At 39.5% G+C, this 15,243-nt stretch overlaps 2 protein-coding genes across 7 annotated transcripts; both read left to right on the top strand.

Annotated features, from left to right (window-relative positions):
- Positions 1–243: 243 nt before the first annotated feature.
- LOC130927587 (zinc finger protein 501-like) lies at positions 244–3,926 on the top strand. Its single transcript, XM_057853532.1, has 3 exons — positions 244–267; positions 852–986; positions 2,305–3,926. Exons 1-3 carry the CDS (start codon positions 262–264, stop codon positions 3,517–3,519), a joined length of 1,356 nt encoding a protein of 451 aa, XP_057709515.1. The 5' UTR covers positions 244–261; the 3' UTR covers positions 3,520–3,926.
- On the top strand, positions 2,642–13,715 carry LOC130927596 (gastrula zinc finger protein XlCGF52.1-like). 6 transcript variants are annotated; one of them, XM_057853546.1, is made up of 3 exons: positions 4,378–4,458; positions 4,731–4,849; positions 12,012–13,715. In XM_057853546.1, exons 2-3 carry the CDS (start codon positions 4,844–4,846, stop codon positions 13,290–13,292), a joined length of 1,287 nt encoding a protein of 428 aa, XP_057709529.1. In that variant the 5' UTR covers positions 4,378–4,458; positions 4,731–4,843; the 3' UTR covers positions 13,293–13,715. The 6 variants fall into 6 exon arrangements, with proteins under 6 accessions (XP_057709545.1, XP_057709544.1, XP_057709529.1 ...); XM_057853554.1 differs by having other exon boundaries at positions 4,414–4,470; XM_057853557.1 differs by having other exon boundaries at positions 4,427–4,458; positions 4,764–4,849.
- The last annotated feature ends 1,528 nt before the right edge of the window (positions 13,716–15,243 follow it).

Raw genomic sequence — 15,243 nt, 5'->3', positions numbered from 1 at the left:
AAACTAGAAGCAAAAATGAATGACCGAAAAGTACGTTAATGTCACTTCAAATTTGTAATTTTCTTTTAATGGATGGGGGTCGCTCGGCTAACATAAGAGTGATTACTTTTAATTGAGTAAGACGCTTCTCGACTTGTCTTAAAGATGTGACAAAATACCAATGAAGGCTAACGCAATTCCAAACATCTAGTTAAAGAGAGAGACGTGGAAAATGAGGAGAGGAAATCCAACCCACGACAAACAACTGAAAAACAAAAGAAAATGAGGGTAAGATCATGACAGTTGTTTTACTTTTTATGCAATATAAGACCCGCCTTGATGTGATTGTGACTGTAGGGCAAAATTCCAATATCTGACTTGCAATACAAATCCCACGGTAATGACGATCTCACAGTATGGCAATACAATAATTATCGATATATGGGCCAGGAAATCATTTTAGGACATTTTAGTTTGTTTATTTTTTTGTGCAATTCGGTTTCTACGCATGTCAGTGGTAATGAGATGGTCTGATCATACCCTCAGCGAATTCATTCTTTGGGTCAAATAATCTTTCCAATCGGTTAGTTTAAATTTGTATTCAGTTAACCTGTTACTATATGAAAACTATTAGCTTCTAAGCTTGCACATTTGTTTGCAATTTTGAGTTGAAATTTGTTTGATTAAATCGATTTAGCCTATCTTGGTGGTGGATGAAGTACTCGCTTTTTTTTTTTAAACTGAAGTAAAAGTACAGATATAGTGGCAAAAAAAATACTTAAGAAAAAGTACAAGTATTTAAGACAAAAATGACTCGAGTAAAATTACAGTAATGCACAAAAATGCAATTCATTGCTCTTCGGCCTCCCTAGGAAAGCCCTTTAGAATCTGCAGCTCCTCCAAAACGGCAGCCCGCCTCATCACAAGAACCCCAACGACACGCCACATCACCCCCATCCTCCGTCAATTCCATCAGATTGCCCTCATCACTTTTAAAGGGAAACATGGTCAGGACCCATCCTATCTATCCGACCTCCTTCTAATGATCACTTCTCCTTGACAACTCCGATCCTCCTTCCACCATCCATCTTTCTGTCCCACATGCCCATCTTGTCACCTATGTTTCTACAGCATTTAGCTGATCCATCCCCCAGCTCTGGAATGCTCTACCTCCTAATTAGGCATGTGCCGGTATGAGATTCTGACGGTATGATAACCTTAAGACGAAATCTCACGGTATTGCAATTTCAGCTCTAAAATGTGTTACTTTGAGATATCAGGGTTGGGAAAAAAAAGTTTTCCATTGAACAGCATTTTCATTTTTCAGAATGTATTAGCAAATTGGAACATAAGTATAATGTTAAGTGAAAATAACAAAAAAAACCTGAAATATTCTAAATAAAATTAAAATAAATACAGTCCTTTAGGTGAGTGTAAACCTACAGCCACAGCTCAAAATTATTACCATCAGAACAAAGTAATCGAATTATTTTCCGTGATAAGCTTGTGTGTATGACTCGTATCATGTTTACATTATACACACACGCTCTTTCTGAATACAGACAGTTGCCGGAGATAAAAAAACAAAACCCCACGTTTTACCACCAAAAAACACGCCGGAGTTAACTCTCATAGCTGGTGGAAAACGTTCATGATAGTATTTACTAACCTTTAATTTCTTATAAATGCAAAATCATATGGGAGTTATTGCCTCATGGGCAGCTATCCTCCGCAAACATGTTTTACATGTCAGTTGGCCCTCCTCGAAGCCGCGGTCGTCTTTAACTTTTTTGTGGCCGAAGTATTCCTATACCAGTTATTTCGTTTTCTTCGATGGGGGAAAAAGTTCAGGAGTTTCACCTCCTCCAGCCATCGTGTAGCACAGCTAACTCACTGAAACTGAGCAACAACCGGTGGGGGAGTGTCGAGCCTTAAAGCTGCAAGCGAGTTATTTTTTCATACATTTTTTGGGACATAAAAATAGCTGGTATGACGGAAAATTTTTGCGGTTTTGAAACCGGTAATCGGCACATGTCTGCTCCTGATATGTGTGACTTAGCTTCACTCACACTCTTCAAATCAATACTCGAAACCCACCTTTTTAAATGATCATACCCAGCTTGACCTCTATTCTTCTCCTAGCAATGTCTTTTTAATTTTCTATTACATGATTTTGCTTTTGATATGTGTGTTTTATAGGTTCTTCTTGTAGACCTTGGGTGTTCAGAAAGGCGCTTTGAGATAAAAATGAATTATTGTTATTATTAACGTGAAAATCACAGCAATACCTTGACTTTTGCAAATCAAGTATTTTTTTCCATCCAGTGTCCCGCAGACGTTACTGTAGAAGATCTTCACCCTGAGAAGCATGATCCCCTCCACGGTAAGGAGGAGGAGATGCTGCACATCAAAAAGGAGACGGAGCCACAGATCTCCTACATTAAAGAAGAAGAAAAGGAATATGAAATCCCAAAGTTTCCAGTGACCGACAGTGTGAAGAGTGAAGAAGACAAAGGTCCAAGCGAAGAGAATGGAGCAGCGAAACATTCGAGTGACACCTCATTTCAGCACCTGACAACAAAAGGAGAGGTGCGATCGCAACCGGACGACCTGTTAGCTCCGCTTTCGGACAGCGACGACGTAACATCACACTCTTCTGACTTCAACACTGATGAGGAGGAGGATGACTTTGACCAAAATGCTTCAAAATCCTTAAACAGGCCATCATTGAAAAGAGACGCAACAGAATGTGCGGGTGAGAAACCATTTGCATGCACCCTTTGCAACAAAAGATATTCTTGGAAGGCTGATTTAAAAAAGCATAAGCGTATACACACTGGAGAAAAGCCTTTTGTCTGCACATCTTGTGGTAAAACATTTACCACGCAGAGATATTTAAAAAGCCACGCAAGAACACATAATGGAGAGATGCCTTTCGCGTGCTCAATTTGTGAGAAAAGATTTCGCACAAAGTATCAGGTGACAAGACACATGCGTACACATAGTGGAGAAAAGCCTTTTTCCTGCTCAGTTTGTCATAACAAATTCTATCAGAAGGGATCTTTAAACAGACACGCAAGAACACACGCTGCACAGAAGATTTTCGCCTGCTCATTTTGTGAGAAAAGATTTCCATCGAATTATCAATTGACAAGACATACGCGTACACACACAGGAGAAAAGCCTTTTTCCTGCTCAGTTTGTCATCGAGGATTCCGTCTGAAGGGAACTTTAAACAGACACGAAAGAACGCACACTGGAGAGAAGCCTTTCGCCTGCTCATTTTGTGAGAAAAGATTTGGTTCGAGGTATGACATGACAAGACACACGCGTACGCACACTGGAGAAAAGCCTTTTTCCTGCTCAGTTTGTCATCACAGATTCCGTCTGAAGGGAACTTTAAACAGGCACGCAAGAACGCACAATGGAGAGAAACCGTTTGACTGCTCATTTTGTGGGAAAGGATTCAATAAGAAAGGACAGTTAGTATCTCACGCACGAAGCCACACTGGTGAAAAACCTTTGAATTGCAGTGTGTGACAAGATAATCTGATTCCTGCCACATATTTACGGTGAAAAAAAACATTTTTACATTGGAAAAAATCTTGTAGCACACCACAAAATAAAAATATTTGGTTTATGTGATCAATGTCATTGTAAAACTTCACAAATGTAGATACTTAAAAACAAAACCTTGTTTTAAGCATTGGATGAATAAGTTTCTTCTTTGGTATAGGTCTCTGAAGATGATCAATAAGCATTCAGTCCTCAATTTGGTGTCATTCTTTGAGAGAGTTGATTTTTCTTTGTAAAGCCCCGTGATTGTGAGAAGGGGGGTGTGCGTGTGTGTGGGTATGAATGCAAACATATGGCAAACAAATGAGATTTTGTAAATTGTGATACTGTCTTTGAGTTTCTTGTTACAATATTGGACTATAAGGAGCCTGTTTTTGTTTGTATATATAATTGTGTTAATTTAAAAAAAAAAAAAAAAAAAAAAAAACGATAGTCTTCTTCTTTCATACTTTTGGAATGATTTGGGCTCATGGCTAGCAAGAAAAGCTAAACCAAGTTAGCCCAAGAATCTTCAATGCTTTAAAATTAAGCGAATTCATTGTTATGTTCCTTGATGGAAGAAGTGCAGTGAAAGCACTGGGCTACAGTAAATTGGATTAAAAAAAAAAAAAAAAAAGCTTTCAACAACTAGATTTACAAAGTTCTGAGCGTTCAAAATCGAGTTAGTGATAGTTACGATTGAAATTCGGATATATTTATCATATTAATTCAATCTTTTGAGAGTCCAGTCATGTGAAGTAGTTTTGGTTCCAAACGCTTCAACGGTTTACGTTGAAAGTTTCAGCGCCTGGACGTTTTTACTTCCGGGTCACGTGACGCAACCTCTGCGTACCCATCCGGGTCTTGCTGTTCTTTCGTGTTCCCTTCTAATCAAACGAGCTCCTTCAAAGCATTCTCATCGGGGTAAGTACCCAAGTAAGCGTTTTATTGAACCATAAAGTCCCATCTGATAGCTTAGTCGAAATTGTTTGGCTTTATGTTGAAGCTTTGCCCGCTAACATGACTTCGTTTTGTTTAGCTTAGCTCGCTGGCCATGACACATTCACGCGTTTCGATCGCTTTAGTTTAATGCCACTTCCAATTTGTAAATTTCATCTTAAAGGGGGGAGGTCACTTGGCTAACATAAGAGTAAATACATTTAATTGTATGAGACGCTTCTCGACTTGTCTTAAAGATTCGACAAAATACTGACTGAATGCGAATGCAGTTCCAGACATCAAGTTAAAGAGAGATGTGGAAGATGAGAGGACATCGAGGCTGTGACGAATAACTGAAAAACGACAGAAAATGAGGATAAGATCGTGACATTAGTTGTTTTACTTTTATGCAACATCATGCTTTGGTGTGGCTGATCAGTGATGGTGACTGTAGGGCAAAATACCCATATCTGACTTGCGATACAAGGCTCACAGTAACGATGATTTCACGATATGGGGATACAATTGTCGATAAATGGGCCAGGAAATCATTCTGAGATATTCTATAAAACAAGTAATAAACATAAAAAGCTTTTTTCCATCCTTCTGCTGTGAATTTGAATTAGTTTATCAGTAGTTGACGTCCAATCCATTTAAACTTGGAGGGTGGCAGTTTCGTTCATTTGCTGCCATCCCTCCCTTTTTTTGAGAGGAGGGACTGTCGCGAGTGCGACAAACATTTGCTCATTTTCTAGTCAGGAGTTTGAATATCATTATACTAGAATTTCATCAAATCCATTCACATTGTTATAAACTAGATAGTAACATAAGTTTAGATATTTAGAATAGATACAAATACAACACCCCCCCCCACCCACCCAGAAATTATAGACCCTACCCACCGACGTCACAAAATCACGTGAACGCTGTATTGTTCAACTTCACATTCATTTCCGCAGAACCGCTGGTAGTCGCCGTCATTACCCGATCGTCACAGGCATGTCATAACAGCACGAGAGCTAGCAAAACCACTGTAACGCACGCTCCGTAGCGTTTTCTTCACGGCCCCAAACGAAACTAGTAGTGGCAACGAAGCAACATGCTAAAACAATGGACAGTTTGCGCACCACGCCAGCGACGTGCAGCGATTGATTTTCAACGCACCCCGGAAAACAAAAGTCGGACTTTGAAGTGACGAAGGCAGCCAGATCTGTCTGCATGGAACAGAGCTAGTGTGAAGCGGTACAGAGATCGTGAGTGTTTAACCCTGAAAAATAACCCACTACAATGGTGGAAAGGGCGGCATATTGTTTCCACGAAACGCAGTCTACTTAAACATGAACATGTGGATCAGTTGATCTTCCTCAAGAAAAATCTGCCCTTCAAAAAAGATATAGACAGTGATGAGGAATAAAAAAAAATGTGGAAGCACAGGCATAAGTGAATGACTTTGCTGTGTATAAGGTTAAAGTAATGATTATTGACCTGTCTGTCTAAAATGCCATGTTTTTATTCCCCCAATTATACCAGTCGTAAAGCATAATTTATTATTTTTTATGATAACACTGGCAGGTTTAATTCTTTTTTTTTTTCTAGAGCTGCTGCATGTAATATTTTTTGCTTGTAAGATGTTTACGTTGAAAGTTTGCACTTAAATTACTTAGCTATTGTGTTCAAAACACCAGGAAATACAGTAAATAAATGACTGCACTTTATTGTTGTCTGTCACTGGAGTTTTATTATCAATCCAATCCGACAAAATGACGGTCATATAGTAAGCTTTATTTATTTAGTTTTTCATAAAAAAATAAAACATAACATTGGTATGAAATTTTGTTGTTTAATTTAATCTTTAATCTTTTTTTATGTTTAAAATACTGTACGAACACACACAACAAATGTTTACTATCGTATCATTTTCACTCTGTATCGAACCGTATCGTCCTTAAACTGTATCGAATCGTATCGAATCGCTCTGCTTTAAAAATGTATCGTTTTTTTTTATCGAATTGTAACCTGTGTATCTAGATACATATCGAATCGGATTCATGCCAGAGATTCCCAACCCTAATAAATAATATACTTGTTCCCAAGCACTGTGCTTACTGTACTGTAATATTTACAAAAAAAACTAACAATTCAGAGTTACCCACTATTACAAATACTGCTTTGAACACATCTTCACAGACAAAGCAATGACACAGGCTTAAAAAGGTCAACTTTTATTGTGTAAATCACACTTAATTATGACACGATCCCACGGTTGAAAGGGATAGACGACATCCACTTAATTCTATTGAAGATATGTAATGCTGAGGCACTTTAAAAAAAAAAATTCTGAGGGCAAAAAATGAATTCAAAGTACAAGTATCGAAGGAAAAAAATCTCTAGTAAAAGGGCAAAAGTGCAAAAAAATGCAATTCACTGCTCTTCGGCCTCCCAAATAAATCTCTCCAGAACTGCAGCTCCTCCAAAACTCAGCATCCCGCTTCATCACAAGAACTTTAAAGTGATCCTTGATCTTTAAAACAAGTAATTCTTAAAAGATAAATGTTAGAATGAGTTATAATAATTTGATATTAAAACCCCTCTTAATGTTTTCGTTTTAATCAAGTTTGTAAAATTATTTTAATTGATAGGTCGCCATTCTTGTTACCTCGCAGTGCTTGACGTCACCGGGCCCGTTGCCGAAATTCCAGCATGTCACTCGTTTAAAAAAAAACAAAAAAACGTGTCACTCGTTAGCTTTCCCAACATGTCGTCGGTTCTGCCCTTCCTAGTTGAACCAGATCTGAAAAGTGAAGAGCAGGACAGCACTGTCGGTCGTTCACAAGACGAGCTTCAGGGAAAAATGCGTGCAGCAAATACCTGATAAGACAAAAGTTAGGCTAAAGTCTCAATGACAACAGAGCTAGAGAGCGTATGCTGTTAGGAACTCCGGTTGGGAGCGAGAGTTTATGCTGTTGGGAACTCCGGTTTTATTAGCAGATATTCAAGGTAAGCATATTGCGTTTTCAAACTTATCCCAATATAATTATGTAGATTGTTAGCATCCAGAGCTGTCGTGTGCTTTACATACAGTACAGGCCAAAGAGCACACCTTGTGTAATCCATGTCTTGTACATTGTAACGTGTGGTAGCTAGGATACGTGTATAAAAGTACCAAAAGGGGAGAAGCTTCCACCTATCCAAATTTTATTCACAAAAAATAATATTTCCACCTGACCACTCTTCACTTGGGAGCTCAGCAGTACACAAACACGCGTTCCTTGACGAACTCCAACATTGTTGTAAGGTCCATGTCAGAGTCACTGTTGTCACTGTTGCGTGCCATAGTGCTTTGATTATTTGGTATGATTTGGAAAAACTCCCACGAAGAATAGTCAACAAAAAAGATAGCAATAGTAATCCAAATCTGCGTTTTTACTCACTCGAAGATCTAGGAATTAGACCAATCCCATGGCAATGTTGCAGCTGTGATCAGGCCGTCGATTCCACAAAATAGACTGATCCGAAAATCTGCTGTGGGACCGACGAATAAAAAAAAATAGACAGATCCGAAACCAATATTGCAGACGCGGTGGGACCGTCGGATCCAGAAAATAGATGGATCCCTTACTTTACTGAGGATCCAGGAAAAATGTTCGGGCGCCAGTTGTAACGCGTGGTGGGTAGGATACGTGCTTACAGGGACCAAAAAGGGGGAGACGCTTCCACTTATGCACATTTATTCACTAAAAATAATAATTCCACCTTGACCACTCACTTCACTCCCCTTGTTTCCATTTGACTGAAAATTGCATCCAAAAGCAGCACATCGCGGCATTTTACTTAGCGAGTTTAGGCAGCAATAAGCAATCGTTGAAAACACTACACATTTGGAAAGATCCCAATGACGTCATCACTGCGAGCCCGCAAAACATGGCGCCGACTATCTATCAAAATATGTACTAAATATGATGAAATATTGCCATTGATTCAACATTTTATGTGTTTCTAACAACATATTTTAGTACAAGAGAACAATTGTGGTTTATTTGAGCCTACATGTATTTAAGGTAAAGGATCACTTTAATGCAAGAACCCGATTTTTTTTTTCTTTTTCCCCCGACTTGAGTGAGGCATTAACTTGACGGTCTGAACTGGACAAGTTGCATAGATGTGGACCATTTCAAATCCGATCTAGGCCACATTTTTGTAATGGTAAACTTTTGGCAACAATTACTTACAGAGTAAATACCAAAGTTGCACAAAAATGGCTTTAAAACTAAGCCATTCCTAACGTATAACATTACTACACAGCAAAAACACAACTCCTTAAAACTAGTTAAATTCCCTTGTTTTCAGTGTAAATCTATTGGAAATAAGTGAAATTAACTGCCAGCACTTGAAGTATATTTCACTCAGATTTCTTGAAGAAAAATAGCCAGCTGAAAATAAGCTTAACAGCCTTATTTTAAGCAATACATTATTATACATAATCCTTAAAAAAAACAAAAAAACTTGTCAGAAATGTTCTTTATTCAAGAATATGTATGGTTCAAAACATTATTTGAAAGCAATTTTTTCTTGATTTAGGGGGAAAATGACATTTTTTTAATGTTTGGGCTTAATAAGAACAAATGGCAATATTTAGTTCAAGTAAGTGGAATAATCTGGCGCATTCATCTGTTAACTAGTCTTCAACACTCAAACAAGATGGGGAAAATTATTTGACTAGATTTAAGAAGAATCATCTGATTAAGACGTCATAAATTTAAAGCGTACTGAATGCATTACTGACTGGATGACTTCTTTGTGTGGTTTGGTGCATGTTAAAATTATCAATTAACCACTGTGCCGTCATGATAAACATGCTTTCTTGACATCACTTGAGTAAATGTCCGTGGTAAAACTGATGTGATCGGCATGTCTTTCACGAAGAATCGTGGTCGTATAAACTGCATTATTTTTTCATCCAGGGGTTTGGCTATCGGGTCATTTCGGGAATTTCCTCCCGCCTGTGCCCTTCAGTCCGCCCGGCTGCCAAATTAGCACCCGCGCCAGGCCTCTGTCTTGAACCGGAGTGGCGGCGGCAGCTAAGTTCGTACCAGATATCCGCCCACCCCGGCCGGCTCGCTGCGCCGTATTCGGTGCATGGCTCTGCTCTGCCTGCCGAGGGTGAGGCGGCGGCAGCGGCCTGCCGGACCACCGGGCTCCGTCGGAAGACAGCTACTTGTCGACTATCGGTCTCGTGAGGTGTTTAGCCATAGATGGGAGTTTACCACCCGCTTTGGGCTGCATTCCCAAATAACCCGACTCCGGGAGGACCGCAGCTTCTCTGTATCGTCACAAGCCCCGTAGCTTACGTTATAGTTTATTTGCGTTTACAATAGCTTTAGCATTCGCGCTAGCAGCAGCCTCATATTCGTTCCAAAAATCATTGTGATGCAGTTTTAAATGGCTGCTGGGTTAGTGGTGTTCAATGAGGTCGCTTTCTTTACGCCTCGTGGAACTGTTTTAAGGGTTGTTCCGATCATGTTTTTTTGCTCCCGATCCGATCCCGATCGTTTTAGTTTGAGTATCTGCCTATCCCGATATTTCCCGATCCGATTGCTTTTTTTGGCTCCCGATTCAATTCCGATCATTCCCGATAATTTTTCCCGATCATATACATTTTGGCAATGCATTAAGAAAAAAATTAATAAAAATTAATAAAAGTCGGCCGAATATATACATTCAACATTATGACAATAAATCCTCAAGATGGCATTGACATTATTAACATTCTTTCTGTGAGAGGGATCCACGGATAGAAAGACTTGGGACTTTGTGTATTGTGACTAAATACTGCCATCTAGTGTATTTGTTGAGCTTTCAGTTCAGATACTGCAGTATGCCCCAAGGCATGATGGGAAAGTGGAACCATGATGGGAAGTAAAACCATGACTGTGAGTCATGCTAACAATGGATATACCATCAATTGCCACGTTTACATGGAGCCAAATATTCCAATTTCAATCAGAATATTATTTCAAACCGAATAAATGTGTTCCATATAAACACCTCATTCGGAATGAACAGGCCCAAACCGAATGGAATTTCATTCCGATTCACAGGGGTGGAATATTCCTTTTCCCAAACCGATTAGAAGTAAAATTATATCATGTAAACAGGGAAGCGGAATGGTGTCTGGCTGTGTTCTTTCTGCACATGCTCCGTACTGACGTGGTGACGTCACTTGGTGACGTAAGTAACGTCACACGCAACATGGCTTCCAAGCACACGCACAGCGCACCCACACAACTTTTTAAATGAACGGCGTGTCATTCTGAAGTTTTGTTTCCACTCGAAAAGTTAGAACAGCAGCTGATCTGACGATCGATCTCCATGGTTTGCAACGTGACGCTTTGTTTTGATTAATCTGCGCATGTCAGACGGCAGTTGTCAAACGTCCTTTCGGAATAAAGGCAGACACATGTAAACGCTGGATCGGAATAGATGAAGTGACATGTAAACAGCTGATGTGAAATTTCCATTCGGAATGATTTGAATCGGTATGAAAAAAAGTCAGCATGTAAACGTGGCTTATGCTTTGGGAAATTAGTTATGGTGTAAAGACAATGAGTTATTGCTACCTTGTTTCTCCTCATTGCTTCCCATGATAATTCTAAACATAGAGAGAGTTTGCAAGGGTTTAATCAATTGAGAGGTGGTTTCATACAGTTGCCAAAGGTGGCTTTACTCAATTTATCAATCAAGTAAATGCCGCCGATTTCGTGGTATTTATGATAATTCTACGAGAAATCTAAACTAAAGACTCTGGATGAGTGTAACATATTATGTCTGTAACATTAAATACAATTAGAAAAGGATTTAATTAAAATATATATATATAATAAAAAATGGCAGGGCCGATAGTATTTTGCAGATTCCGATACTTGGAAAATGACGTGATCGGACCCGATCGATCGGGAGGCCAATCGATCGGGACATCTCTAACTGATTTGTAGATGGCGAGAGCGTCGTTTATTTCATTTCACACATGGGAAAAGCAACGCACGCTAATGAGAGCGCCTCAACACTGATGTGTAACACCGCCTCTTCAATGACGCTGTACCCCTCCTCCCACAGGGGCTTCAGAGAGGGGCGGGGATTAGCAGGCGGCAGTGGAGAAAACTGCTTGGTTGCGCACATTTGGAGGCTAAATCAAATATATAATTATCGGATTGCATTATCGGTTGATTTTTTTTAATCTGTATTATCTGTGTGACGTCATAATTGCCATTATCGGCCGATAATTATCGATAACCGATAATATCGTGTATCTTTAGATCATACCCAGCTTGACATCTGTTCTGCTCGAGCGCGGTTTTTTAAATTTTCTGTTACATGATTTTGCCTTTGATCTGAGCTTTTATTTGTTGTACAGTGAGTGATTTCGGGTGTTCGGAAAGGCGCTTTGAAATAAAATGCATCATTAGTATTATGAATAACATAAAAATCACGGCAAAAGATCGACTTATGCAAATCGGGGTTTTTTTTTTTCCTTCATCCAGTGTCCCGCAGACGTCATTGTAGAAGATCTTCACCCTGAGAAGCATGATCCACTCCACGTCAAACAGGAGTTGGAGATGCCGTACATCAAACAGGAGGTGGAGCCAGAGACCAGCAGTATTAAAGAAGAAGAACCGGAAGATGAAATCACCACGTTTCCAATGACTGTCAGTGTGAAGAGTGAGGAAGATGAGAAAGAGAGCAGAGCAGCGAAAACTTTGAGCGGCAGCTCCTTTCAGCACCTGACAACAAAAGGAGAGGAACGATCGCAAACGGACGGCCTGTTAGCTCCGCTTTCAGACAGCGACGACGTGACATCAGACTCTTCTGACTTTAACACTGATGAACAGGATGATGACTTTGACCAAAATTATTCGAAATCCTTAAAGAAGTCATCGTTGAAAAGAGACTCAAAAGAATGCGTAGGTGGGAAACGGTTTGCCTGCAAACGTTGCGACAAAAGATTTTCTCGGAAGACTGATTTAGAAAAGCATAAGCGTACACACACTGGAGAAAAGCCTTTTGTCTGCACATATTGCGATAAAAGATTCACAGAGAAAGGAAATTTAAACAAACACCAAGGCACACATACTGGAGAGAAGCCTTTCGGCTGCTCATTTTGCGAGAAAAGATTTCGTCACAGGTATCAGGTGACAACACACATGCGTATGCACACTGGAGAAAAGCCTTTTGTCTGCACATGCTGTGGTAAAAGATTCACTGAGAAGAGAAATTTAAACAAACACACAAGAACACACACTGAAGGGATGACTTTCGCCTGCTCATTTTGTGAGAAAAGATTTCATTCAAAGTATCAGCTGACAAGACACACGCGAACACACACTGGAGAAAAGCCCTTTGTCTGCACACATTGTGGTAAAAGATTCGCTCTGAAGTTAACTTTAATCAGCCACATAAGGACACACACTGGAGAGAAACCTTTCGCCTGCTCCCTTTGCAACAAAAGATTCGGTCGTAAGCCACAGTTAAAATTACACATGCGTACGCACTCTAGGGAAAAGCCTTTTTCCTGCTCAGTTTGTCATAACAGATACTCTCAGAAGGGAACTTTAAACAGACACGCAAGAACACACACTGCAGAGAAACTTTTTGACTGCTCACTTTGTGGTAAAAGATTCACTCAGAAGTGGAATTTAGAATCGCACGCAAGAAGCCACAATGGTGAAAAACCTTGCGCGTCAAATCAGGGGCTGGTAAACCAAAATGTTAAAACTGGACCAAAAAAACATATTGTATGTCTGGAGCGACAAAATATGAAATGATTTAAATGACCCGTACCCCCTCCATCCACCACATCACTCCATTGGCTGCCGGTCCACTTTCGAATCCAGTTCAAAGTCCTTCTCACATTCAAGGCCATCCACAACCTTGCCCCGTCATACCTGTCTGACCTCATTCATGTTACAACTCTCTCCGGTGCCCTTAGATCTTCCTCCTCCATACCCCTGTCTGTTCCCCCCACAGAATTCAGTTGCTCGGCTCCCCGGCTTTGGAATACGGTACCACCCGCCCTCATGAACATCGACTCACTTCCCCTTTTTCAAGCCAAACTCATAACTCACCTGTTCAGACTCGCCTATCGATTATAATCCCTAATTTCTTTGTGTTTTGTTTCGAGCTTTATTTTTTTTTTCGACATCTCTTTTAGTATTTCAAATTCACCCAGACATAATTTAATTTAGTTTCCTCAATCTTTAATTTGTCTAAATGTTTTGTTTTTTTAATTTCAATAATTGTACGACGACTTTAAGTGCCAGAAAGACACCTTCAAATAAAATGTATCATTATTATTATATACAAGGCGGAAAACACTCAGGTGACTTGAAGTTCCGCTCTGAGACCCCCAATTTGGCCAAATTTCAAAATTGTCCGATATGCATGTGTGATACATCATTGGAAAGCTTAAAATCTCAATTTTCTGAGGGAAGAAAAATTTTGAACAGGAGGGCAGTTAAAAAAAAATAATAAAAATTTAAACAGCAAATCCCTAACTGGAGGCGAGAGCATGCGAGAGCAGAATTAAAGACCCCACGATTTTAACGAGATCGCATGTTTACCTTGTTTCGATCCAAAAACTCCATGTAGCATGTATCACCGAGTGTCAAGACACAGCTGTGAATGGCGACATTTTTTTTTTAATTTTATGGGTGAAACATGGTGATATAACAAGGGTCGCAATGCAGAAATCGCAGACAACAAGGAGTAGTTGAGATTTTCTTTTTCATATAGTTACCCTTTTAAACCCTATTTTTCAATTTTTCTTTGTTTGGATCAATTATTTATCGTCTAACATATCGGGGAAAATGCGGGAAAAAAAACAATAAAAATAAAATTAAGCGATAGTTTTGAGGTAGAAATCCGTGACTTTACAGACGCCAAATGTTTCATTGTGACGTAATTTGTTTAAAAGTTTAAAATATGCGAGTGAATAATTTTTTAAAGTCGTTTCCTTTTTTTAAACTAAATATTAGACATCAATTAATGATTCTAAGCTAAAAATGACATTTTGAATAATAAATAGAATTGCTTACCTTTTTTTATGGCTAGGTTGAAACAAAAGCGGTTGCGCGATGTCTGTAAACGGGGTGTTTTAGGGTAAAACGGACAAATTAAAAATAGTTCTGGGGCTTAACGCGCCATGAATCTGCTATGGCAGCATATTGACATATTGTTCTATCGAACACAACAGTTCTTTTGGCTTAAAATACAGCAGTTTCTTTTAAAGAGGAGTACAAGAGCAGAAACTGCTTTTTCAGTCTTGTCTGTGTTTTCCGCCATAAGCATTATAATGAAGGCAACGCATGCTGTATGTATCCATATTAGCTATATTAGCCTACGATCAAAATGGCTAAATTGGCTACAATAATGAGCCTTCGTGATTAAATGTTGATATTCCCTGCTGTGGGTGCATCCTATGGAGCAGTGTTTTTCAACCTTTTCTGATTCACGGCACGTTTTTACATCGGAAAAAATGCAGCACACCACAAACTAAAAATGTTACAAAAAAACATTCTGTACAGCAGGGGTGGGCAAACCGGTCCTCGAGGGCCACAGTGGGTCCTGGTCTTTGTTCCAACTGACCCATCACAGATAGTATAACCAATGAGGTTTCAGCAGAAATTAGAAGCACCTGACTGCAATCGACTGATTGCACTTGTAAAACAGCAGATTGGTGAAAATGTGTCGTCTTGATGGGTTGCAACAAAAGCCCGC

This window comes from Corythoichthys intestinalis, chromosome 1 (genome assembly GCF_030265065.1).
Source record: "Corythoichthys intestinalis isolate RoL2023-P3 chromosome 1, ASM3026506v1, whole genome shotgun sequence".
In the NCBI taxonomy this organism is placed as follows: domain Eukaryota; kingdom Metazoa; phylum Chordata; class Actinopteri; order Syngnathiformes; family Syngnathidae; genus Corythoichthys; species Corythoichthys intestinalis.
This window is presented reverse-complemented; position numbering and strand designations above follow the sequence as displayed.